The 26,637-nt window shown below is 38.6% G+C and overlaps 2 protein-coding genes across 4 annotated transcripts; both read left to right on the forward strand.

Moving 5' to 3' along the window:
• Positions 1-62: 62 nt before the first annotated feature.
• LOC111320865 (uncharacterized) lies at positions 63-12,329 on the forward strand. Of its 2 annotated transcripts, none has more exons than XM_022923593.2 (12): positions 63-1,200; positions 4,021-4,091; positions 4,858-4,944; positions 5,051-5,129; positions 5,662-5,741; positions 5,955-6,066; positions 6,574-6,632; positions 6,918-7,037; positions 7,464-7,549; positions 8,853-8,944; positions 10,101-10,187; positions 10,362-12,329. In XM_022923593.2, the coding sequence occupies exons 1-12, from the start codon at positions 1,098-1,100 to the stop codon at positions 11,174-11,176; spliced, it is 1,791 nt and encodes a 596-aa protein (XP_022779328.2). In that variant the 5' UTR covers positions 63-1,097; the 3' UTR covers positions 11,177-12,329. The 2 variants fall into 2 exon arrangements, with proteins under 2 accessions (XP_022779328.2, XP_022779329.2); XM_022923594.2 differs by having other exon boundaries at positions 6,918-6,980.
• Positions 12,330-14,274: 1,945 nt separating this feature from the next.
• LOC111320860 (chondroitin polymerizing factor, non-catalytic subunit) lies at positions 14,275-26,637 on the forward strand. 2 transcript variants are annotated; one of them, XM_022923580.2, is made up of 9 exons: positions 14,275-14,289; positions 16,271-17,588; positions 19,278-19,506; positions 22,015-22,148; positions 22,403-22,626; positions 22,867-23,130; positions 24,618-24,813; positions 25,273-25,488; positions 25,615-26,637. In XM_022923580.2, exons 2-9 carry the CDS (start codon positions 16,584-16,586, stop codon positions 25,840-25,842), a joined length of 2,496 nt encoding a protein of 831 aa, XP_022779315.2. In that variant the 5' UTR covers positions 14,275-14,289; positions 16,271-16,583; the 3' UTR covers positions 25,843-26,637. The 2 variants fall into 2 exon arrangements, with proteins under 2 accessions (XP_022779315.2, XP_022779314.2); XM_022923579.2 differs by lacking the exon at positions 14,275-14,289 and having other exon boundaries at positions 16,156-17,588.

The following is a 26,637-nucleotide window of genomic DNA, read 5'->3' on the forward strand; positions in this document are numbered from 1 at the left end:
GGGGAAAATCATAAGAATATTGCAGAGCCTTAGAGCGATAGATAATGACCTGTCCCCAATGTACAAACACTCCGTCGGGTAGATCACGATCGTCGAGAGTTCGTCGCAATCATGCGGACTTCGGAGATTATCGCTAATGTTCGCTCGGGAGTTGTTAGAGGCCATTGAGGTAATGTTTGAATAGCCTTGTCTCCTTTGCGCCCGTTTTCTATCCCCCCCCCCCCCCCGGAAGAGAATTCTCTAATGCTTTTAGACGACTTAGACAATCCGGTCAATCACATGGAATTCAGAGCATGCACCCGGAGCTCGCTGTGAGTGTCAAGGTTGCAAAAGAGGTTTGATTGTGCCACTATTGACATTGGCTGAGGCCACGTTGGGAAATTGAAGTAGAGGTATGCGCTTGGTTTTCGAAAGGGATAAGCGCCCCATCCTGCCTCTTGCCCCATACTTCGCAAACTCTCCACTTCCTCTATGGGATAAACGTGTCTTGCCCTTTCGTTCATGTCATTCCACCCTCTGCGTTCAGTACGTGTTCCATTATTTCAATCACGAATTAGTAGTAAAGTGATCATAGCGACCGCTGGTTCACCCAATCTCTCTTTTAGAATTATTAAGTGTACAAAGCATAGAAAGAGGTTTGATTGTGCCACTATTGACATTGACTGAGGCCACTTGTACACTTTGATTAGTTTGTAAAATTTTCTTATTTCAACCGCGCCTCCTGAAGAGAAAAGGGTAAGTTTGTTTTGAACGCGCCTAGCGCGCGGTGAAATGGGGAGCGCTCGCAAGAATTCTGGGTACATTGGAGGTCTTTTGTAAGAATCTGTAATGGAATGATTACAATTACAAACCGTGGACCTGGAGAATTCAGTACTGTTCTGGAAGAAAAAATGTCGACCTAATAATAAGAAAGTACAAAAGAAAATCCTTTTCAGCAGATGAAGTAATATCGATCAAAGCGACGGAGGATTGCGCTCTCTGACGGATTGTTAGAGATAGGGTCAACATGGAATAGTTAATTAACTGCCATGTTACAATACTTAAAGACTTCCTGATTTATTTCTGTGGTGCCTTAATGTAGAGCAGAAACTCTTTGTATGGAAATGGAAAGAATACTGAACATCCGCAGACCGCCAGAACAGAGTCAAAGTGGACTATCGAGGGCTTCGAAAATATTTTTCGGCTGTGACATTTTCCAAGGTAAAGTTTGTATTTCACAATCTGACGTTCGATTGAGTTGATGTGTAATATTTTTAGCTCACACAGATGGTTGGAGATCAAAACATCCTCAAGATCCGTGTATAAAGTTTTTATGTTTTTATATCTCGGATCTTACAGATGTCTGTTCGCCAACTAAGTAGATCTGCCTCAAGCACACGCTTGCAATGTATCACAGCACAAGGATCTTTACTTTAGTAAACAAAGTCTGATGTGTTCCTGAAGAGGTTACCAACGTGGTTAACCTCATGGATTATACAAACTCGATTGACTGTGAAAACCTGATTACGCCTGATAAAAATTTTCTGCTTAGCACTTGAAATTTGTTCAATTCCTTTGGTGCCGTCTCAACAGCTCTAATGACACAAACGAGTACAATTTTAACTGCGATCCTTAGAGCAAACAAAAAGGGTCTATACCTCATGAATCAATGGAAACCGCTTAAACGCTTACACCAAGGTTATCAGTGAGAAGTTTCTTAGAGAGACACGAAAAATTTATTAGCAATTGAACTTTGAGCTTGGGTTGAAAACGAAATAAGAAGTATCGTGTCGCTCCACCAAAGATATTTGTGTCGGAAATTACATATTACTATATTTGATGGTTGACCGGCCATCGAGAACTGTTACATTAAATGAACAGTTGCATTGAAGTTTGGCCATCAAATTCTTGTTTTCTTGGTTATTTATGCTGAAGAAAAATGCCCGATTGTTCTCTCTCTTTTTTTTTAATTTTATGCACAATAACTGTTTCTCGGGTTTTGCTACAACGCATCCAGCTGATTCGCTATACCTGAGCAATATTTGTTTATGGGCAGCCGCCAATTTATTCTCTGTGGTTGTGATTATTATATAGTCAATTTGTAAATTATTCGAAGTCAAGTTTTACAGTTTTTCAGTTTCTTAAAAATTGCCATGACAAAAGCTCATTTCAGGCAAAGTATTGAATAAAAACGTTGAAATTAAGTGGCCAGGTGATGTTTACATTTATTTCCATAGAGCTGAAAATAATACTTTTAATGGCTTGTTGGGGGGTTAATTATACACTCGTCACGGAGACAGAAATACCAAAAAAATCCCAATTTAATTTTTATGTCATTTTACACCGGTTAAATTTTTACAGGCAGTCTCAGTTCAAATTTAAAGATTTTAAAAGTTAGCCACAAGCTTGCCAACAGTTTCTCTAGCTTCGTTATTACAACTGTGTCCTAATTTGAAATTTTTTTTTTTTGGTGTAAGTCATGAGGCAGGTGTATTTTCAACTTGAAGGAAAAGTGTTAATGTTTTCCTAAGCTCACTTAGTAAGTTTTATTTTATTGACTTTGGACGAAATTCCCAAATTTAAAGATAAATTGATTGCCTGAGAACTAAATATCAAAATTTTTTGCCTCATTACTTGCAATTATATTAAATTTCTGCCTTAGAGTTATATTTTTTTAAACCAAATAAATTTTTTTTCAGCAATTTAGAAAAAGGAAAGCTATTTCATGCAGTTTTGTAATTAAGAAGTTAAGAGATGTTATTTTTTAATAAAGTCTATTATGTTTAATTTGGCACAAACTGATAATAATAATAAGTATTTCACAGCAATTTGGCCTACCTTTAACCTTTCGTCAGGTTTAAGAAATGCTGAAGACTGGAAAGATTTCCCAAAAAATCATTTATTGTTAAAAGTCAGTGACAATTATCAAAGTATTTTCAACATTCTTTGCAATTTTTCTTGGATTGCTACAGTTTGTAATTACTGCAAATCCTCCAATAAGCTCCCAGGGAGCTTAATAAGCTCCCAGAGAGCTTATTTATTACAGGTACTTTGAGGGTGTGACCTATGGGGGGGGGGGGGGGGGGGCTCACTAATTTAGCCCAATGTTCACTACCAGGATACAATAGGACATTATGTAGCATATTTATTCAAAAATCGTTCTCATTTTACAATTTTTTCATTTACTAAATTGGAACTCAATTATATGATCTAACTCTCTCAATGGACCTTGTTTAGCTATGTTACATTTTTAGCATCGCTCTGTCATTTCTCTATACTGTATTCTTTTGATGCCAACATGATAACATCAATCAATCAATCAATCACCATAATCAATATAAACTTAAAATTACAGTATGTGAATAAATTTATTGTACTTACTGACAAGGAGTGTTATTTCAAATTTTTGTTTTTTGAGGGAGGGAGGTAGGGCTTAATAAATTTCTTTCTCAAAAGAGGGGGTCTAATTAGAGGGGGAGGGCTTAATAGACTATTTATGATAAATTTAAGTTCAAAATATGTCCTGTGGTTTGTTTATTGGGACTTGATTTCTGGAATTTTACTTTGGCAAGGATCAGTGGTTCTGACTGGAGAAGGAAGTTATAGAGTGAGGGAGGGAGGGAGGGTAAAAAAGGAAAAGAACCTAGTCACCCACATTGAAGGAGGGGTGGGTAATAGAGGAGAAAATCCTAGTCAGCCACTTTGTGGGAGGGATGGGTAATAGAGGAGAAAATCCTAGTCAGCCACTTTGTGGGAGGGGTGGGTAATAGAGGAGAAAATCCTGGTCAGCCACTTTGTGGGAGGGGTGGGTAATAGAGGAGAAAATCCTGTTCAGCCACTGGAGAAGGGGTGGGTAATAGAGGAGAAAATCGTGGTCAGCCACTTTGTGGGAGGGGTGGGTAATAGAGGAGAAATTATACACAATCAGTCACTGAAATTTCAGTTTTTTATAATAATTAAGAGCATATGTGTCTTGTAATAAATTCATACTTTTCTATTTCAATTTATAGTTCTCATTATTTTCTTTTGTGTTGTCTGTAGTGGTTGCTGTCGTGGTATTTCAAGGTTCAATGATAGCTCTTGGAGACTTCAGTGCTTATAATAATACTCAGGTTTGTATGAATGGGCACAGATTGGCATGGAATGAAACAAAGTGAATTTTGATATAATATCAAAATCTCCTCAGTCTAAGAGTTCACTGGACAACAGGTCTGGTCCCAGGTGTGTGAAGGGTAGATAACACCATCCTTCAGATAGATACCTACCTAGATACTGTCGTATCGTGCTAGTGACATTTATGTCACATGACCTTTTGGAACCATGTGCTTTGTAGAGTCTGCCATTTTGTTAATAGAGTTGTTGTGTTATTGGAGTCTTGTGTGTTTACTTCTCTTGCGAAGCTACTACAGATACCTACCAACCTTAGATACCTACCTGGTGGGTATAGCAGAGTATCTTTTGTGAACACAAGTTATAATTATAATAATCAATTAAATATACGTTAATTGAAGCTTCCCCATGGGGCTTTTCAGCCACAATGTAGACTATCTAAGTGCTTGAAAATCCCCACTGGCTGGAGGCAGACCAGTGGGTCATTTATAGAGTGCAGCTCTTCAAGGAGTTGAACTAGGGGCAACTGAGAACAAATCCAGTGAGTGACAGGGTGGAGGACTTGAAGTTGAGACACCAGAATACAAGTCCAGCACCCTAACTGCTCGGCCACGTAGCCTTCATACATGCTGGATAGCAATTTATCTGCTGAGTTGTGTCATCCACCCTTTGAATGTAGGGGACCTGGAACATTGTGAAAGCATAGCCTCTGATTTATCTTACAAGAAAATGAAGGAAATAGAATTGTTCTTTGTTTTTGTTTCACAGCATCCTGGTATGGGACCTGGGCGAAGGGTTTACATGGCGATATACATGGGTGCTGTGGTGTACACATGCTTTTTGTGTTTATTTGCAGTAAGTTAGGAAGGATTTGCTATTGTGCAGTTTTTTTACTTCTATGAATAGGTGTGTGTGTGATTTTAGGTGCCAGTAATGTTCATTAATTGATTTTATTTGACAGGTAAAAAGACAGAACTTTATGGAAATTATAGCATTTGACTTGCAGAACTTTGCTTTTGTTACTTATAGCTTCATTCAATGTGAGTAGCAGGCATTTAATTTTTCTCTTCTAATATCATAATCTTGGATTGTGTTGTGTAACTCTTTAACTCCCAGAAGTGATTAACACGCAACTTCTCCCTATGATATCTATTCATTATTCAGCAAACAAGTCATGAGAATATGCAAACTTATCAGGTAGAGGTATTATCTTGACCCTACACCAAATTCTCATCGCTTATTTACAAGGAAATGTGTTGCAGGTCGAGGAAAAAAAAGACTATCATATCTTTTAAGGTTAAAGTGAATAATTAAGTTTTTTTAGAGCTGGGATATGAAAGGTTTTTTCTAACTTGTAACAAACCTGGGTATTTTTTCTATTTTGATGTCATTTCAAAATATTTTCTGACTACAATGTCCCGTTTTTCAAACATTTTACGGGAGTTTTGATGCTCAATCAAATAACCCTTGGGATTTTTCTTTCCTTATCTGAAAACAAAATGGTCTGTCTGGAACATTTCACATAGTAGTTTATTGTGTTTTGTTTGTTTGTTTGTTTGTTTTTTTTTCTAGTATATCATGTTAGATTCAAGACATACAATGGGTTAAGAACAAGTAAAAATGATGCCCTTCCAATTATTGTTTTAGCAAATGTAAGTTTGTTGAATTTTTTGTCTCCAACTTTGTCTCAAATGGCCTCAATATTTTTTTTATTGATGATCCTCTACACAGAGTGCAGCTCTTTAATTCTACTTGTTGCTTTCTCTGTATGTATTGCAGACCTATGGTAACTAAAATTCCTTTCTTGTCATTGGCATAGTTTTTAAAATCAATATTCAATCGAAATGTCATTTTTTTTTTATCAGGCCAGTACTCTTCTGTTACTCAATGTTGTGTTTACATACCTCTCATACAAGCTATACATGGAATTTGGATGGAAAATCTATAAGAGAGTTCGTTTTAATATCAGGCTTAGAGGTAAGAATTAGGTGGAGTACCTCTCAAAAATGGGAGACACACCATAATCCAATAGTAAATGAGCTAAGAGATCTGGATTTGCATGCAGGTGGGGGGGAGGAGGGGGGGGGGTTGTTGTGTTGTGTTTTTGGGCGAGACACTTTATTCTCACAAAGCCTCTCTCCACCTGGGTGAAATAAATCAGTTCAGGAGAAATGTAGGGAAAACTTGATAAAATGTAAGGGGAGAGGTGTAGCCTACCAGGGATTAGCAACCCATCAGGGGAGGGGGCAGAAATACCCTGGCTTCCACATTATATCATGGGAACCAAGAGAAGCACAGGCTAGATAGTCAGGGAGGCTGACAAGCTGACTTTACCCTCTTCAACTAGGGGTAAATATTTCTCATCTCTCTTTTTCAAGTCCACATGGCAATGTGCCTTCCCATGTCAGTTTGCTGGTAATTCTTAATCTTTTAATTCTCTGTGTGTTATGTTCTATTAGTAACTGCTTTTCTATCTGAGTTCAGACATTTATCAAGTCTACGAGTTGTTGTCTTGCCTATTGAAAATGGAGGTTCTGTATTGGGTGAGTCTAACCCTTTCTCTCTAAAGATCTGTTTATCGGTTCTCTACAATGTCTTTGATATCTTTCTTATAATTTTAGACCTGAGAATTTGGTAAGAAATCAAGTAGACAAGGACAAAGATGACATTTTTTTTTGCACTCTTCCTCTCTGCTTGCATGACTCACATTTTGTACTCTCCTCACACTTGCCTTGTGCTTATTACAACTCACTTGTAAACTTCATTAAAAGGGATTCTTGACCTACATTATGATGATGTAATACATTATCTCTTTTTTCTTCAAATAGGGAATGTTTGCCATTGTTCACAGTTTGGTCCTTTTGCGTGACTCACATAACATCCTCTATATTGTGAGCATGACATTTATACCATTAACATTCATGTATGCCGCTCTGGGTTATTATGCGGTGAGTGATATGTTGCATAAAAATCTAAAAACAGCCTAAAGCGCAATAGAACTCTGTGAAGCTCATTTTTTGGCAGAGTATTAGAGCATTGAATCTGAAGTCCAGTCATAGGATTCCTCATTAGGAATCAGATTTTTTCTTCATCCCACACTCAAGACAAGAAGGATTACACTTTTCTTTACATTGCTGTATTTCCCTAACCCTTTACACTCTGTCATCCGTATGCATATTCTCCATACTGTTCTCTATACATTTGTAAAGGTGCTGACAAGGAGAATTTGCTTATCAATCAAAAGCCCCTTAAGCTGGCAATATATTATTGTACTTCATAAAGATAATTATTCTCAAGTGACAATGACAATCACATGAATTCGTTTGTTAAAGTATATGTAGGTTGACATATTCTGTGTTGTTTTTTGTTAACAGACACGCCATGAGAACAGAATGCTCATGATATTTTTTCTGACTTGGACGCTCGGTGGGATTGGTTACTTTTTGTATAAACTTTATGGGTAAGTATGGGACGGGTAGATGCAGAGGTAAGAGTGCTTACCTAACACCACCCTAACTGGAGTTTGATTCCCAAACTGCATAATGTTTTAGTTTGTGTTTGCTCCAAGGGTTTTTTTGTCTTGTTCTTTGGTTTTCCTCCCCCAACAAACTCAACACTCCAAATTCCAAATAAATCTGGAAACACTGGATATATAGCCCCACATTACTTTCTTTTCTGTCCCTTTTTAACCAAGCAGGAGTGATGATTGTGTAGTAAGAGTCATTAAGGTTGAGGGCATACGCCCTCACAGGACTCCCACTTTGCTCATGCTGTAATGTTTTGATATTATTCTACCGGAAGTTGTCCTAGCGGAAGTTCTAAGACATTGCAAAGGATCATGGATATTTGGGCCATGCTTTCCGGTTATCATGGTGGATGAATAAAGACTAGTTTCGTTTTATAGTTTAAATATATCTTATTAACCAAGCGCGAGGGCCGAATATCGGCCCCGAGGTCTTGACAGTACGGACCGAGCGTAGCGAGGTCCGTACAAAAAAGACCGAGGGCCGATATTCTTCCAGTACGGTCCCGAGCAAGCTTGGTTAATAAGAGATTTATTATACGACTGAAGTTCAAAGGGAAACAAGTACGGTATCATTCGGGACCATTCGGGACAGTGCCCGGTCCAATACTTAGAGAATATTGGACCGGCAATAGAGCAATTTGATTGGTTGATTTTAGTTATTGGCCCTCTGACTGCCCGAGTCGTGTAATAATCTGGGTTATTGCGCGGCCATCCAAGTGACATCGTTACACATGCTTTGCAGCCTTCGCTAAAAAAAAAGATGGAAAAGCCAGGTGTGCAGATTACATGGGATAGAAATCCACCTTGTGTATAGACCACTGCTAAACTCCAATTTGTATACAAATTTTTATTTAATTATGAAGGGTCAAGGTTGCTCATTGATAGGGTTATCATTTGTTAATATTGTGGCCTGGGCTTGATTTCTGAACTTTGTGTTTTTTTCTTTACCCTCCTTTTTTTACTCTCTGTACTAAAAGTAACCCTCCAAATTCCATTTTGATCGGAAAAACGGTGGACAATTAAGAGCCACCTGATGGAAGTGCCACTGCTTAGTCCGATTAATTTATGATTTATTTGTTTCTTGATTTGCTTAGCTGCTCCTCAAAACGAATTTACTTGAATTAACTTGAATTACATGCCAGACCTAAGGTCCAATTGTAAACTAGTGAGGCAGTGACTGTGAGTCAGTTGGGGTAAACAAAATTCATGAATTGCGTGCAATTCTTGATTCCTGTAGGTTTGTTACTCGTACATGCAGTGGCTGTCCAGAGTTTGAAATCGATGGAAAAGACATCCCTGATGAGGCCTTCATGCATTTCGTATACTTAGGTAGGTTTTAGACATGAATGCAAGTTGAAAAGCTATCATTATGGTATACTGGAATAATACTTTTGTAGCACAGTTTGCAATTTCGTATAGTAAAATTTAGTTGCGCAAGCGTGCCTCATGTTCTCACTTTGCCCTCTCATGCAGTATATGTATGTACATACATACATACATACATACATACATACATACATACATACATACATACATACATACATACATATGTTAATTGACCCCTCCCCATGGGGGCTTTTCAGGGCCAACTCCCACCCAACAACCACCCCAGGGGAGGACATCAATCACACAGTAATCTCGTGCGTGGAAAATTAACGTCTCCTACCCCTAACCCTGCAGGAGACGGGACCTTCATTTATTCGTCCCTATCCGAGAAGACTAGAGTATCTAGCCATTTCTTGATGTTATAGAAAGGTAGCATATTCTTCTCACTTGTTTTAAGACCTTGAGTGTCGGTCCGGCCGGGGCTCGAACCCTTGACCTCCCGCACAACAGTCCAGCGCTCTATCCATTGAGCTAACCGAGAGGCGGTTGCACCTGTACCCTTTAGAGAGAATTTTTCCGTTATATGTATAGGTAACCGTATGGGGCGGAGTTCAATTAAGGATTGATATCATGCGTGTTTTCAGAAGTTGCAGAAGCATGACGAGGGCAAATTCTACAACTTCTGAAAAAAAAGTGATACAAATCAATAATTTTACGAGGGACAAGCAATTACCTTCTATTATACAGAGAGCAAAATTTCCTTTCATTAAAAAGGTCGATAACGACCCCAGCGGCTCAAGAACTGATCAATTTCAAGTAATTTTGTCCGGGGTAAGTACTAAAATGAATGAAGAATGGCTTCTGTCACATCCAATCAGCATTTAGATAATTTTGTCCTCCATCTAATGTTACGAAATATTTAAACTTCTACATTAAGAAAAGTAATGAAGCAATTGGCCCGTGCATCAGCTGTGTATGCTGCAAGAATCTAACGACATATATGCTTTCCACTATCTCCACCATTATGCATCAACTCAAGACTCAAGAAGCTGTAGTTTCCCTCGGTTTTTCCCTGTGCAACTCTTCCGTTCTCACCAAACTTCCTACTTGCTTTATTAATTTCCAACAACCCTTTTTTGTTGTTGTTGTTGTTTTCCAGGAACCATGAACCTTGTAGTCGCCTCAATAATACTTGGCGTGGCAGTAAAGGCATATCGAAATTTTGGAAGGGGTTTGGCGCAGCATTGTAAGTGCTTAAATTTTTTCAGAAGTTGATTTGTGACGAATGATTGCACAAATTGAATTTTTCCTCCCTCTTTCTACCACGCTTTTTTCTCTTCCTCGTACCTCATCTAACCCACTCTTCTTAGTCCTTCACTCTGTGATCTCAAATATGATCTCACCATTTTTCAACCAACAGTCCGCCAGAAGAGGAAACCCCAATTAAGGTACTCAGATCGGTTAAGCCTGGGACGAGCGAGTCACTGTTACCCGGAGGAGAGCGTGATTTCTGTGACGTCATACGACAGCGCAATTGATGAGTTCGCTGAGAGCGTCCGATTGAACAGAGGCACGTTACGCGCTGCTCAGACAGCTGTACCATTGTTGGCCGGTAACGGTCAACTTCGGGTGGACAAGCGCAGTTGTAGTCTTCCAAATTTGTTGTCGGATTCAACGCCGCGGAGGCCTACCTCTTTTCCAGGCCCTTCCAAGGGGGATATGAATTTGTTGAGTGGCAATCTGCAATCAGAGCATGGGGAAGGAGAAGAAGAAAAAGAGAAACTATATGCTGCAAACCTGGAAAGCATTTCTGAAGAGAAAACAGCTGGGAACTTGGACTCTTATGATTACGGACCAAAGCAGGGATCTCTTCAAGACAGTGAAGCTGATGAGGAGGGCTCCAGTTTAATTCAGTTATCAAGAAATGGCGATGTTACATCTTCGGACCTTCACACTAACGGTCGTGTGAGTAACGCGGATAGCGCTCGCGTTCCTAGAGGCGTGGCGAAATTGCCCGAACACAGACAGAACGGCCTTACTCGAAAAACTTCTATAGAACCAACGGATGAAAATATTGCCAACGGATGCGGCTTACAGTCTGCAAATAACCACGAAGACACTATTGCAGACGATTTTGTTCAAGATTCGTCGATAGAATTTAGGACGGAAAATTCATTACATTTAAATGCGCAGATTTATCAGAGAATTTCAGGGCTTCCTGAAGGGGTTGTTTAACAGTGAGTCTCGAAGAGATATCGTAGCAGTCATGTCATGATATTTTCAGCTATTCTATAGATACCTTTATATTCTAAGACGAGTAAGACTGCGAGTTCGAGCCTGCGTTATTTTGGCTGGGAAAAGTTACGTCCGTACTTCCCTCAGTTATTGGTCCAGAAAACTCGCGCCATTTTCTCAACCAATCAGATGCAAAATTAATACCAATCACGAAGTGGTCGCTCGCGCTTCAGTCAGTTGGCTCGTCCTCATTGGCTCTTAAGGTTATTTTTCTTCTCTTCTGATTGGGCGTTGTGAATACTTTGGTTTTGGTTTTACAACACTCAATCGAAAAACGCTCCCTTTAGGACGGGGCTCAACTACGTCCCAGAACAATAGCCGTGCAAACTTTGTTTTACACAAGAGCTCGATAAAGCTTCATGAAAAATGCACTTACTTTTTGAAGTATTGTCTCCTACTCGAAATCGAACTCGTCTAAGAAAGTCTCTGTTTTTTTCTCACGTGCAGAACTACCTTCGACTCGAAGGAGTTTCCAAGTTTTTTTCCCGTTAGTTGGTGAAATGCACAAAAGACCATGATAAACCAACAGGGAACAATGGTGGCTTTGAATTGAGAAGATTGACGCCGATTGTAAATGTAAAAATTAACAAAAAAAAATTGGGTCTATTTAAACGAATGAAGGTCCTTTTTAACACAAACAGATTTTTTTTTTAAATTCACATCACCGTACCTGGTTTATTAGTGTGGAATAATCAAGGAACTAGCTGCATATGGCTGCCTTTTGGAAAATGGTGTTTGTTACTTCTTATTTAAGAATACTTTGAAGATGTAATTTTTACAATAATTATTTTCTTGTAAATAATCCCGACGTTTTTCTTGCAAAAGCATCCTTTCATCTTTTTATTTTGTCGAGATCGTAAATACTTGCACTGACTCATTTCATTTGGAGGTGTAAACCAGAAAATTTGTTATCTCTTTATTTCGATGCAGTTGTATAGATAATTAGTTTTTTATTAGGGTTTCTTTTGTGAGGATCTTCCTTCCGTTCTGTGTGGTTTCCGTTCCGTTCTGTGTGGAAATTTTCAACTTGCTATTAAAGCTATTTTTTTCTATTTTTATTTATTAAAACCGAAATAAACTCAAAAGAGGATCAGTCTTGTTTTTGCCGGGTTCTAATGTTGTCGTTCCCAGGACAGAAAGAGGAGTGACCTCATGACGAGGCTAGAGACAGTCGTACGAAAACGAGGTACCCCAGGGGAAGTAAGGAGGGGGTTGCTTCTATTCAGTACCTGAAGGTTACAACTGCACTCATCTCTAATTAAGTGCTAAATCACGAAAACGCTGTACCTTTAGAGGAAACCAGTGTGAAGCAATATTCTCTGCAAGGACGAAACGTGTTCTCGATTGCTTAAATCTCAAATCACGTCTTTTCTGTTTAATTATTGCATGACTCAAAGGTCTGTGTTGTTGCTTGTTCCAGCTTTTGCCTTTATGCCTTATACAAGTTCAAGTCTGAGCTCAAGTACTAACCACTTTTCCTTCGGCTCTTCAGTGGTGGAGTCGAGAAAAGGCGGGAGTAAAGTCTAATAAGTGCGACAGTCTTGCTTTGCAAGCAACACAGAAAGAGTGACTACAGAAACCGCAGTGTTTGAGGACAATAGGCACAAAATTGTTGCTGATTTGATTGCTAGTTTTATCTTTTTTTTTTCTTTTTTTCATAACTCCTCTCTTTCCCCAACGGTAAGTTTCAGCATTTTCGTGACAGTCTGATAATGCACAGGCCCCTGACAAATTACATCTCGCGCCAATACGAATCAATATTTCCATCGACTGTTATAACGATGCGAAGCTGTTTCCTGTTTGAACAATATCTGACACGTGCCTTCCATTAAATCTGTACTCTTTATCTTAAAGATATGATCTATCGCGCGCTCTGTATTGATGAGCCCGATTTGAAACCGTTAGAACCTATATAATATCAATTACTCTCATTTTGAGTGCTGAATCATTAAGCATGTAAACTTATTTCAAAGTTGTTTTTTCTTTTTTTTTTTTAACCAGTATGCGGGCGTATAATACGCAGGCGTATAATCGCAGAAACCACATTCTTGTTCCCAGATACTTCGACTTTTTTATCACGAAAGGGACCACATCAGATTGCGAAAAAAATCCTTACCCCTTTGTAACGACGTCACTATGTTATTCATAGCTTCTGCGTGCTTGCGCACTGCAATGAGATCTAATATATCGCGGATGTATGCACACAGGTTCTGTTCTGTATTCTTTGCAATGGCCAACTTAACTAATGCGGGTTAGATCAAATCAGTCGTCGTGCTGTCTAGTTGTGTTATTTAGTTCTCTGACTACGCTACCACTACACTCTTTTTGGTCTCTTTATTTTAATTTCGGACCCACAGCACCCTCGCTATCATAAGATTTGTTTTTGCCCTTATTCTTAACGACAATTCAAAATTCGAAAACCACTTTTCTTTTCGAAATGTGAGCGCACTTATTGACTTTCTCATCAAACATGACAAGAATTACTAAAAAGCCATGAAAACATCAGGATGCTTTTCCTTAAGACTATGGCAACCAATACTTTGACCACACACATGAAACCATAGCTATTTCAGTTTATTGCGAAAAAAAAAAAAAAAAAAGAAAGAAAGTATCATGGTGGCGTGTAAAATTCGAAGAGAAGAGAGAAATCAATGGGGTGGAATTTTTTCCGGCAGTAAGGATGCTCTCCTATCCATTGAATCAAGAAAAATAGGGCAGGATACATGGTAAGGATGACTCAAAAACCAAGCAACAGAAAACCGTGAGAAATAGTAAACTTCTAACACCTGAACTTCAAGGCAAATAAACACTCCATTTTAACGAGTTCTCGTTCGCGCGCATTGTTAAAATGTACTTGATTGCTTTTTAAAGAAAGCATACCAATAAGTGAGTTTGAACGTCTAAGTGAGTGTTTTCTTTAGTCAGCCAATCAAATCTAAGCGACGAATTGTTCCATTATCATGTTTAACACATTTACAATTTGCAAAGAAACAAAAATTCTCGGACTTCTTCGTTTGAGGTACTCCAACCTTTACAAGGGACATATTTTGAAGGTACTTTTAGAATTTTTGGGTCGGGGTTAAGTGTACAATATTTTTAGAAGGGAAGGATTAAAAATAATTTGACTTCATTTTCTCCTTTAAATCTACACTGATCCATCAAAATCTCCTGTGGCACTCTAATCAAACTGTTAGTATGTACTTCTTCCTACAATGACGAAAAAATAGCTGCCCCTCTGCTGGCGCACAGATATGGAAAGCTACAACGAATGAAATAAGTTTCTAGTACCTTCTTCTCCCAATTAGTATTTTTCTCTTAGTAGATGTTGCATCAGTAATGGAGGTATTTGACTGATATCTTAAGCTGTGTAATTATTATGCCAAATAATTTTCATGTGTTTACTACAAATACGGCGATGTGTGCTCTTAAATTAGGGGCTTTAAGGAGTCAGGACGGCATCACCACAGAAGACGTCGATTAAAGAATGAGTTTCTACTTTTAGTTGGAATTTCGAAAATGGCTGCATGTGTTTACCGTCTCATAGGTCGCCAGACCTCAAACTCAACTTAACGCATAAAAGTAGCGTTGAGTTCCAAATGTAAATTAAAATAATTTTCCGCCGCGGTTTCGCTTCGCAGACTACGCAAATTTTGGTGATTTGACGTTGTTGTTTTGCAAAGGACGGCTAAGAAATGTACAAAGTTTTAAAACGCACGTGCTGGGCTATTGTTCTGCCAATTAGATCTATTGTTTTTGCACGTTCTCGTTGCCGTCGCTGTCGTGGTTTTGCTCAAATTCCCTATTGACGCTAAGGGAACGGACCCGGTAAACCAGCGACAAGGCCGCGAAAGCCTTGAGTCTACCCGCAGCTTTGCCACACGTATTCGCGGTTTCGCCGCAAAATCGCCAGCTAAGTTGGCTATTTTGGATACATAAATAGAGAGGGTAAGTTTCTAAAGAAACTGTGGTGCTGCGTCGGTGGGGGTAAAAAGGTAATTTGGTAAAGTATCAACTAAATTGAAATTGTAAATTGGCCACCTTAAAGAGTTACAAACAACCTTATTTCTTATCGTCTTCATTCACAAAAAGCCAAGTGTTCGTGGTTCAGAAATTTTAGACGTTCTTAGGGACTGGTCATTATTTATCGGGAGGGGGGAGCTGGTGCAATGTAAAATATACCATGCTTGATTTTTGCTGACCCCCCCTTTTACTTTAACATGATTTTTGCTGACCCCCCCTCCCATCCCCCCTTGTCCTCGGACATGCATGAAACAAAAAGTATCTATTTATCAAGTCACCATGTCCAACTGATAGACATTCTATTTAAAGCTACCTTAAATTTGGATTTGAGTTGCTCTTCGCCCAAACTGTGTGTAGACAATTGTCGTATTGACATTAAAGTTCTCGGTGCTTTCAATCATTTCTTCTTTTTCAGTCTACTCCTCTTCCTCTTCAGAGCTTGAAATACCAATCTCTGCAAGGACACAGTGTTCTTCCTCTGAGTCGTCTTCTAATTCACTACTGAGTGAATCAGAAGACGACTGGTTGTCGCTCTTCCCATCCTCCTCTCTCTCTCAATGCGTTTAGCAAGTTCTTGGATGATACCTTATTTAATTGCTTCCAGCTTTGCCTCTTTTGTTCCATATTTTCTAAGGTTATGGTGGTTATGTATAAAGCTAGTTTAATAGGCTGTATTTGTTGATGGCATCCAGATGCAGCTTTTAACATTTTTCCTGGCAAAACGTTTGCATATTTTTAAATGGCCCCCCCTTTAAGCCATGCATAAAAAATGGTGCCCCCCCTATTTGCACCAGCCCCCCCCCCCCCCTCCCGATAAATAATGACCAGTCCCTTACAATATCAATCTGTAATTAATCCACGGTTCAAAAAGACAAGTGTTTGATGCATTGCGAGCCTATGAATAACAAGCAGGCGAACTTCCTTGCTTCCTCCCGGGAAGGCTGAGCCTTCGCGCCTCTGTCTACGTTGCTTGTACGCGCTCTTCTGATCACATTTCATGTCTTCTTTCAAAAGGCGAAGATTCAAGGAAAGTTTTGAAACAACTATTAAGAAAAAACCGGAAAAATGGAAATCTGCGCAGAAATCACGGCACCTGAGTCAACATCGTGGTCGAAACAAAAGGGCAGGCGTTTAACAAGTATCTTATGAAATATTCATCGCTTCTACAGACCAATAACGACCGGCGAATCAATTCATAGCCGCTTCTGTTTAGAGCTATATCAAATAAGCGATTTAATGAGCTATGATCTATGACAAATTATTCGAATAATGGTCGAGGGCAAGCTACAGTGTTTTATGTACCGTATTAGCTTTAAAAGCCCTCGCTATGTCAATGTTTCACCGAAAGAGCCACTCTCTGGAAGAGTTCGATGGAGTTGTTAGTCGTCCCTTCCTAGACGAAAGCAGTCATCATTACTCAGGATCAACTTCGTTCAGAAGAAAAATGAAATCTGTCCGTGGGATGCGATTCCGGCCGGTTTTCCCAGCAATCATTGGAGTAAGCTTAGGATTTGCGTTATCAATGTTCTATATTCCTGTTGTGGAACAGCAGTGCTTGCACGATTTAGAGGAATCACAAGTTTTGATTTTGGGTCGAAAACAACCTGGTATGTCTGACACGAGAGAAAAGCAAAGTGAAAAGTTAAAGCCAATTGTTCACAACACAGTACCGCCGAAAGTCACACACTTTAGTTATGGATTACGACCATTTTACGTTGCTAGCGAACTCGGCCATAGAGATAAATTAGTTGTTGGTATTTTAACTACTGAAGAAAATATTGACTCGCTAGTACTTGCTGTGAATAACACATGGGGGCCTTTACTACCAAAAATTATCTTTTTCACTCCTTTTTCAAGAGATGTCGACTTCTCGGAAAAATACAACAAAGTCTTAGGCTTACCGATAGTACAACTCGCCGACGTGGAAGATGAGAATTTTTCCAAGACAAAACTGTCCTTCAAAATGTTGAAATACATGTACGATCATTATGCTAACAATTATGAATGGTTTATGCGCGTCGAAGACTCAATGTATCTAAAATCAGAGAAGCTTCTTGAGTTGCTTAATAGCGTGAACAGTTCGAAGGATGTTTATCTTGGCCGACCAGGATCATACAGGGCTAATGCGGCAAACACTGGAGACGATAATTTATATGCTAGTGAGAAGTATTGTTATGGTGGTACAGGAATTGCACTTTCGAGAAGTGCTTTAATGAAACTCGCTCCGCATTTGGAAAACTGCCTCGAGAACGCTTTGACGGAGCAAGAGGACGTAGAACTCGGCCGATGTCTGTTGAAGAAAGTCCAGTTGCAGTGTACATGGAGTTATGAGGTGAAAAGACATTTTAGTTTTTGTTGAATATGTGTCGCTGCTATTAAATTTGTGTTTACAGTTGTGTCGTGATTGCCTGAAAGCGTAACAATTTAATTAAATTTGATGGTGATAATTGATTCTCGGGATTGAATTAACGTCAATTATTATTTTTTATGATGATCGGTTAAGGATCATTAAGCTTTCTCTTATAAAACAAAGGGTTTAATGATGAAGGACAAACTTAAACTCAATGGGTGCATATTTAAAACTAGAGGTTCCATGCTCTAGTTTATCAAAGTCACTATTTGGCAACCTAGATCAGAAATTGGTCATCCTGACAAAAACAGAACGGAAATAGACACTTTTGCAATATTTCATGACCCATGTTGCCATCAAAACCGCAAAGACCAATAAGACAGAATGAAACCGTAGCCCAAAGGTTATGTTTTGGACAAAATGGTTTTTGCTGACCTAAAGTACACTCATTCCAGAGACAATTTTAGCCATCTTGTTTTGGGCAGGCAAGGCAAAGTTTTTATATGAGAAAAAGTTGTAGCACCTAAGAGGGTTACCCTACCTGCCTTGACAAGACAAGTCACCTTCACATGTCATCTAGCCCTGAGACAAATTTACCATTTTCGTGTTAATAGTTGGTTGAATTTCTCAAAAAAATGAGTGAAAAGTTTGCTCCACCAGGGTAACTTGAAGGAAGGTTTCAATTTATATACTCTATTGATCAAGCGCGAGGTTAAGATGGCTAGATATTGGCCAAATTTTATTTTTGCATTTTTATAAATTGAGACAAATTCAAGGTCTATAAAAATGTAAAAAAAAAAAACAGCAAAGCTAATATCCAACCAACTTGGTGGAACAAGCTTGGTCAATAAAGGATTTATTATTAAGCATAAAGATGATCACTTTATCAAGAATTAAGACTTGTTTATTTGGAGAGATAGGAAAGAAAGCCAACTGTTTTTGTAGCACAATAAACCCACATTAGAGTCATTTATATTTTCTTTGTTTTGATTGTCTTCTACTGCTTTTTCAATTCTGTGGTCAACATTGTCCAAGAACTACAAACTTTGTATCTCTGCTCTAAGAAAATTTTTTTCTTGCACAGAATTAAAGTGGCACAGGCACTGCCTGTGATATAATGATATGAAAATATTATTTAAAGAGATCTCTGGTTCTACCAGCTTCTTTTGTTGATGTTGATTTGATTTTTTCTGTGTTTTGATTATCGGAATAATTCTGTGGTTATTTGATATTTTATCAATTGTTGTTATTGTTCCCTTTAAAATTGTAAGAATTAAGATCTTGGTCAACCTTCAAAATCATCCCGACGAAGGGCTAACGCTCGAAACGACAGCTTTTGTAATCGTTACGGTGGCCAATTTACCACTTCAACTTTGTTGATATATCCAAATTACTTCAAAATCATCACAGAGCGGGAAGTTTTTATTCGGATATTTCATGTCATTCCAAACATAAGATATACAAGTCAACACTTGATTGATATGCAGAGTTTTCTAATTGACAGAAGGTGGTAAATTTTTGGATCATATTGTTTTGAAGGATATTTATTCTGTAGTCCTGAATGTATTTTTGCAGATGAAGGACAATCTGCAGAATTTGCAGATTGTAACAAAAACACATAAAAGTTTCTCACTGTGTTAGTTTGAATATTTGTTTAATGCTTTATTTCAGGCAGAAGATCTCTTTTATCACTTCCCCAAAGACACTAGTGAAACCCAGATCATAAATCTCATTAAAGAAAGGAGAATATCTCGTGCCATTGTTCTGCATCCAGTCACCAATCCGCTCCTCGTGTATAAAATCCATCGCTACTTCACTGAGCTAGAGCTGAACAAAACATTTGTTGAGACGAGAACACTTCAGAATGCAATAAAAGATATGCTGCCATATTTGCCAGATGGTAAGTTATCATTTGATAAACATTTGTTATCTTGGAAAACTGAATGATTAAAATACTGTAACGTATATCTTGCCACAAGTTATTTGTAAGGCTTTGATAGAAAATGGGAGCTAAGTTTTGCCAGAATGACTTGTCTGGATACAAATATCATTGTTTCCTATTTTTTTTTCCAGTGAATTTATATTTTATTTTTGAGAAATAACAATTGCAGAAAAGCACTGTTTGTAGTCCAACAATACTTTTCCATGGGAAATTCATTTTCTAAATTAAAGGCTGTGTTATTAGGAACTCATTAAATGAAGATATCAAAAGCTCATCCTCATCTTTTTTCAAGCTTAAATTAAATTGCCATCTTACTAAAAGTTGTAGCAGTATGTCCACTGTCTTTCATTTTTCATCCAAACTTCTTCTGCCCAACTTCATTGAGTGCATTTGCTTCAATTGCAAGCTGTGATCAAATTTTGCAAAATATACAATTAACTGGCAACCTGGCATTTTTAACTAGTTATAGTTCTTTAAGGCTGTCATTTACTCTTCATTTGCACTAATTTAGAATACTGAGGGAATTGTGACTTTAGATTACGTAAAGGATATATGAACTACTTTGTTCTTGCATGGTTTTCCAAAGAAGCTGGCTGTGCGCTTATAAGCAAAATAGCTATAGTTTTGTCAGCCAATGATCTTATTTTTTCCCTTAATTTGCCAAGAAATGTCTCTTAGTAATAGTATGCAAGCAATATAAGGTTATTGAGTCAGTTTGCTAGACATAACGTCTCGTAGTCACGTTCGACGCACTAAAAACTACTATAAAACGAATACAAGAATTGTAAAAACGTGTAAAATGGTATATAAAAAGTCACTTGTAAAAATGTAGCGGAATTCCAAATCGATTTCGATCAATTACGATCCTCATCAGTAGTACTCCGCCATGTTTAAAATACTCATAAATAATTATTTATGAGTATTTTAAACATGGCGGAGTACTACTGATGAGGATCGTAATTGATCGAAATCGATTTGGAATTCCGCTACATTTTTACAAGTGACTTTTTATATACCATTTTACACGTTTTTACAATTCTTGTATTCGTTTTATAGTAGTTTTTAGTGCGTCGAACGTGACTACGAGACGTTATGTCTAGCAAACTGACTCAATTATCGAACACGTTCCTGGCCTCGGCCCACAAAATTTCATCACAATATAAGGTTATTGTGTTATATAATTTATTTGGGTTCATTATAGATTACTAGTATTGTACAGCCTCTGTGTATGCTCTCATTCTAATTATAACATAACCAAAGCAAAGCGCGCACTCTGATTGGTCAATTTAGCATCCCCCATTTTCCCATGGGTGTACGCTGCTGACGCAAGCAAATGCAAAGACTATTTTTCCGCCTGTGCTTGTTTTTTCTGGTCACGTAAAATTTGTTAAATAAAAGGGAACTCTTTAGCTACAATGTATCAATGTTATGTTATAAAACAAATGGTAAACACCACAGCGTACACTATTGAGTTATGGATGCACTTGGGAGGTTTGCTAAGCACTCAAGAAGCTAGAGTCGCTCTCGGCTATCGCCTCGAGCGACTCTTACGCTTCTTTCGTGCTTAGCAACCTCCTGTGTGCATCCATAACTCAATAGTGTACGCTGTGGTGTTTACCATTTGTTAATTGTGACTCTGAAACACAATAATTGAGACAAGAGAAGAGTCATTAACAATATTACTTTCTAGCTGTCAAATGTCTGAGGGACCAGTATCTGAAAAGTTTTTATTCCTGTGAAAATACAGGTATATGGAAATTGTATCAGTTTCATGGAGGGAAGTAAAAATATGTTAGAAGTGTGTGACTTTTGCCTTGCAGTATCTTCTTGTTGAATTTTTTTTTTCTGCTTGATTGTGTCAAAATTTTAACTCTAGCCGTAGAATTTTCTAAATCATATTGTGTTTGCAAATCAAGTATTTTCATCACAAATGAGTCTTTGGATATCAAACAATATTATATCTGTACTTTAATCTTGATATGGAACTTATCTTTTGATATGTAGTGCATGTGTGTTGTAAAAATAAAGTCATGATATTGGATGGTTGCCACAGGTCAGGAAAAACAAATTTCATCAAGGTTATGGAAAAGTCAGGCAAAAGAGAAATTTCAAGTGAAATCAAAACTACATATTGTGCTCTGTTGAGTCAAGAGAGAAACAAAGTGAATATGTTTTCAAGGCAACATCTACGTGAAATTTGAGCAACAACTCCATAAAAGCAAACTTATAACACGGGCTTTTTTGGTTTGACAAGAATTTTGTGAGAGTAAGGAATATAGGAAGGCTAGATCCAATCTATTGTGTCACGTGATGTATCACGTGGTGTGTCACGTGATGTGTCATGTGATGTGTCACGGAATGTGTCACGAGATGCTCCAAATAAGGAGACGAGGTGAACCACGGTAATCTTAATTCCTGCCAAAATAAAACTAGCTTAAATTGGACGACTTTTTTTCGTCTGTTCAGGTGTTCCAGAAAAGAGACCATTATGGCCGATTGGATTCCTTCAGCCGTTTAAACCTCAGTCTCGTTTCGAGGTGTTACAATGGGAGTATTTTACAGATGCATCAAGTTACGGATTCTCGGAGGTCAACCCAAAGGTAACTTTGTGAACTGTAAGATCTTGGTTTTCTTTGCGTTTCCTTTGGAAAAGAAAACTGACGCTACGTTTTCAGCCAATCAGATGGAAAAAGTGGTTTGATCTCGCGCACTTTCGCGCCTCGTAACGCAGGTGTATTTCACGTGATTTCCTATTGGTTTATTGTGTGTTGTAGAGATTCCTTCTGATTAGTGGTTGCTATGGTTTCACACGTGATTTAAAACTGCTTTAAGCTATCCCCTCTTCTTTCTAAAGGTACCTTTGCGAGGAGATTACAAGAAAGACGTTGAAGACGTCAAAGAAACGGCCATTAAAATGTTGACACGAGAGTACAGTAACGTAAACAGGCAGTTCCTTCTGATCAATGGCTACCGACGAGTAGATCCAAGAAGAGGAGCTGAGTACATCCTGGATATTGGAATTAAGCCGGGTGCTGCGGAGAACAGGGGAACTGGGAAAGAGGCAGATATGACTATCCGGTATGGTAAAATGCCCTACACTATAAGCCCACTAATTGGGTTTGGGACGGGGGCAATCCTATTATATCCGAGGGCTTCTAGATGGGAGAATTGGTGGTGAGGGGGGGGGGGGGGGGGATTTGAGAGGAAGGGATTTTTAAAAAGTTCAAGTACTGTTAGATACCGAATTTTCTCTCACTGGTGTATTTTTTAGGTATAGTGATCTCGTTAAATTCAATGCCTTTCAACAATTTTTTTCAGACGAGTTCATCTTCTAAGGCCGTACACCAAAGTGGAAAATTTTCAGATGCCGACTGCGATTGAGCAACGTGGAATCCATCTCGTTCTTCCCGTCCTTCGGAACGACACTACAAGATTGGAACAATTTTTTCAGATGTATCAGAAAGTTTGCCTACAGACTGGAGAAAATGTGGTACTGCTCACTGTGTTTGTGAATGTTAGGGACGAAGGCCAAGAGAAAAATAAAGGGGACATATTTGCAGATGGAAAGGCGCTTATTACACGGTAAGTCGTGATGCGTCGTGTAATCTATCAAGTCAGTCGCTGATAATAATATTAATAATAATAATAATAATATTTTTTTTATATTGCGCAGTGTAACATGCAGTAAAAGATATGATCGAATGCGCATTACGACATTAAAAATCTTACAGCAATGAGGTTAATCCTAATAATGATGGTAATAATAATAATAATAATAATAATAATAATGATAATTTACAGTTTTCCGGAAAAACAATAAAGGTAAAATATGAATTAATAAAAGAACTAATTGAAAGCTAAATTAAAAAGATGCGTCTTTAGTAAAACTTTAACAGTATCCAACGATTGACACTGTCTAATTTCCAGAGGTAGTCGGTTCCATACTTTGGGTGCAGCATGTTCGAACGCCCTATCCCCGAGTGTCTTTTTTTGTTCTGTAGGTGTTATCGATTAGGAGTATGCCCCGGTGGGATCTCGACTGATACCGCGAACTCACTTTGATTTTTATCAAGTCTGAGAGATATTGTGTTGCGACGCCGTAGATACGTTTGTGAACTAACACTGCTATCTTGAATTCTATTCTGTGGTTGACCGGAAGCCAGTGCAGGTTGATCAGGGTTGGTGTGATATGATCATACCTGGATACAATGCATACCAGTCGAGCTGCCGCGTTTTGTAGGCGTTGCAGCTTGCCAAGATGAACAGCGGGTGTACCATATAGCAGACCGTTGCAGTAGTCTAATCGTGACATTATAATAGCCTGTACAATGGACTTCCTATAGACCACTTTCATAAATGGCTGCCGGATTAATATTCTTTTGTTTAAATTTAAATTTGCCTGGGTGGCCTCGCTTGAGATAATGTATTCTTTTGAATTTTGTACTGGAGAACGAGGCCACCTAGGCAAATTTAAATTTAAACAAAAGAATATTGATCCAGCAGCCATTTATGAAAGTGGTCTATTGTCATATGATAGATACTTTCCAATACGCCGGATGTTGTATTGATGGTAATAAATAGCCTGACATATGCTGTTAATATGTGTTATCATATTCATGTTTGCATCAAGCCAGACACCAAGATTTCTAACAGAACAGACAGCAGAAACCCTTACCTCACCTACTTACAAGTCATTTATCGTAACCTTATTTAATTGATTCACAAAGAGCGCTTCTGTGCCACTCATCACCGCGGAGGAGTACGTTGAATTTTCGTAGATTAATGATCCTTAGCTTCTGTTACCCAAAGCGATTAAGCAAGTGGGAGTATAAGGAGTGCCCCTTCCCCACCTGGATAGGATGGCAGGTTATTCCTCTACTCAGCGTGGTTTGCCGATACCCATGTAAAGTGTAAGAGTAAAGTGTCTTGTCCGAAAACACAACACAGCGACCCGACCTTGGGTCGATCCCAGACCCTGCAATAACAAGTCTTGCGCGTTAACTATGCGTCCTCCGGCGTCCGTGTGACTCTTTCAGCAAGATTATTTCTCAATTCTTCCTTAAATGCAGGTACAAACAGAAGTATACCTGGGCGCAGTTTCCATGGTTACAGATTGGAGTCAAGTACAATTCCCTTACATTGCTAATGGACATTGTTACCATGAAGCTGCCAGCCAACGCGCTAATCTTCCTCACTGCTCTTGGAGTTGAGTTCAACATAAATTTTCTAAACAGATGCAGAGTGAACGCACTTAGTGGTCAACAGGTGAGCCAAATTTCCATTACCGATAATTTATCAATAAGGACGACAATGTCTCCCAAAATACCAAGGAACAATCCCGACGTTGCTGTGATGATTTCTGAAAATCTAACGACTAAGTACAAAAAGGTTTCCGAACATACTAAGTTTTCCCGACGATCGGCGAAAATTCAACGTCTAAGCACGAAATGTAGTAGAGAATATCAGAAAACAAGCTCGATGTTGTTCCGATGCCAAGTGCAACGACTAAGAACGAACGTGTCCCCGAGAACACCAACGAGTGAGCCCGAAGTTTTTCCGATAATCGAGCATTGCCGAGATCATTTACGTAGTACAGACGTAGTTGTTCTTGGATCTAATAAAACAACTAAGTTCCAACATCTTTTCCTTTTTTGTTTCTTTGGTAAGAACTCTGTTGAATGTTACCCGAAGTTTTCTCTTTTTATCATTTTTGTTCTGATATAGGTATTCTTCCCCATTCCCTTTGCGTATTATGATCCAGGCGTTGTATACCACCAAGCAAAGATTCCGGATGTGATACCCGTTCATAGGGACACGGGGCGCTGGGCACCAGGACCGAGAGACATGGCTTGTTTCGATAACAAAGACTATAAAGACATTAGAATTAATAGCGACGACTTCCTTAAAGAAGAAAAATCACAAACATTAGAATTGATGGAGGTAAAATTTAACACTTATCCATTTTGAAGCATTTCTGTTGCAGTTGTTATGGTTATTTGGTCAAGCGAGTTGTGTTTTTGAACAAGGTCTCTTTAGTCTAATTTAACTGTCGGTTATCTTCACCAGGTATTCGCTGCCAGTTCTTTGCACGTGTTCCAAGCAGTCGACATTGATTTGAGGAAACGATATGAACAGGTAACATGTGATCCACATCTCAAAGAAGACGATTACAACAAGTGTTTGAAATGCAAGGCAGAAGGCATGGCTTCTCGCTCACAACTCGCTCTCCTAATGTTTGAGATGGAACAAAAGGGCCAAGGCAATGGAGCCACAGAATTTCACCAATTGCGTTGAGCATATCTGTTTTTCGCTCATGGTAATTCTTTACAAAGTAGCCTTATACGCCATCAGGCACGAGGGGGAGCAAAAGTCAGGGTCATCCTCGGTGTAAGAACCTCACGAGGTTTTCTTTGTTTCATGAGTTATTGTTTTGCTGTACGCTATTGTTTAGAAGTTTTGTTGTCTTTGTTTTACGTCACTCGTGAGTTTCACAGGTTTTTACACCGAGGAGGAGCCAAAAGTCACTGTTTCGGAAGGGCAAGTAATTAGGTGTTTTGTTATACTTCACAACCTAAAAATAGTAGTGTTTGTAAAATTATATATTTATTTATATTCTTGACGCGGACCGGCACACAAATTTGCCACGGTTTTCAAGGTGTACGACCTGAACAAGTGCGAGTCGGAAGTTCTAGTTGTTATTCCCTTGGGAGTTAGCGAGTTTTGACCCATCGCACGTGACACGCTCTCCTCCAATTGGAAATCGTATTTGACTTGGGAGGTATAACAACGTCGTGTCTTCATTTTCTTCTCACAAACATTACGCGACGGTCACTTCTCACTCCTGAAGATTACTTGACGAAACAAATGTACTCTCACTAAAATTTATAATAAGTTTTTGCTCGAATTTGAATGGAGGGCATACATGCAGGTCATGAAAAAAAGTGACGTTCCAATATTTAGACAAAATGAAAAAAAAAAAAAAAATTGATCAGAATCCAGTGAATTGGATAGCAATAACATTCTTGATGATGCTTGGACTCATTAGGGACTTCACGCAAACCACGACGGCGACGGCAACGGGAACGGGAA

The sequence above is a fragment of the Stylophora pistillata genome, chromosome 12 (genome assembly GCF_964205215.1).
Source record: "Stylophora pistillata chromosome 12, jaStyPist1.2, whole genome shotgun sequence".
NCBI lineage: Eukaryota > Metazoa > Cnidaria > Anthozoa > Scleractinia > Pocilloporidae > Stylophora > Stylophora pistillata.

Excerpts from the sequence above, each read along its gene's own strand:
- LOC111320865 (XM_022923593.2), top strand. The coding sequence starts at position 1,098 with ATGGAAATGGAAAGAATACTGAACATCCGCAGACCGCCAGAACAGAGT. Across the intron at positions 8,945-10,100 it reads CATGCATTTCGTATACTTAG|GAACCATGAACCTTGTAGTC; the intron begins GTAGGTTTTAGA and ends GTTGTTTTCCAG. Across the intron at positions 10,188-10,361 it reads AAGGGGTTTGGCGCAGCATT|TCCGCCAGAAGAGGAAACCC; the intron begins GTAAGTGCTTAA and ends TTCAACCAACAG.
- LOC111320860 (XM_022923580.2), top strand. The coding sequence starts at position 16,584 with ATGTCAATGTTTCACCGAAAGAGCCACTCTCTGGAAGAGTTCGATGGA. Across the intron at positions 17,589-19,277 it reads AGTGTACATGGAGTTATGAG|GCAGAAGATCTCTTTTATCA; the intron begins GTGAAAAGACAT and ends GCTTTATTTCAG. Across the intron at positions 25,489-25,614 it reads AAACATTAGAATTGATGGAG|GTATTCGCTGCCAGTTCTTT; the intron begins GTAAAATTTAAC and ends TATCTTCACCAG.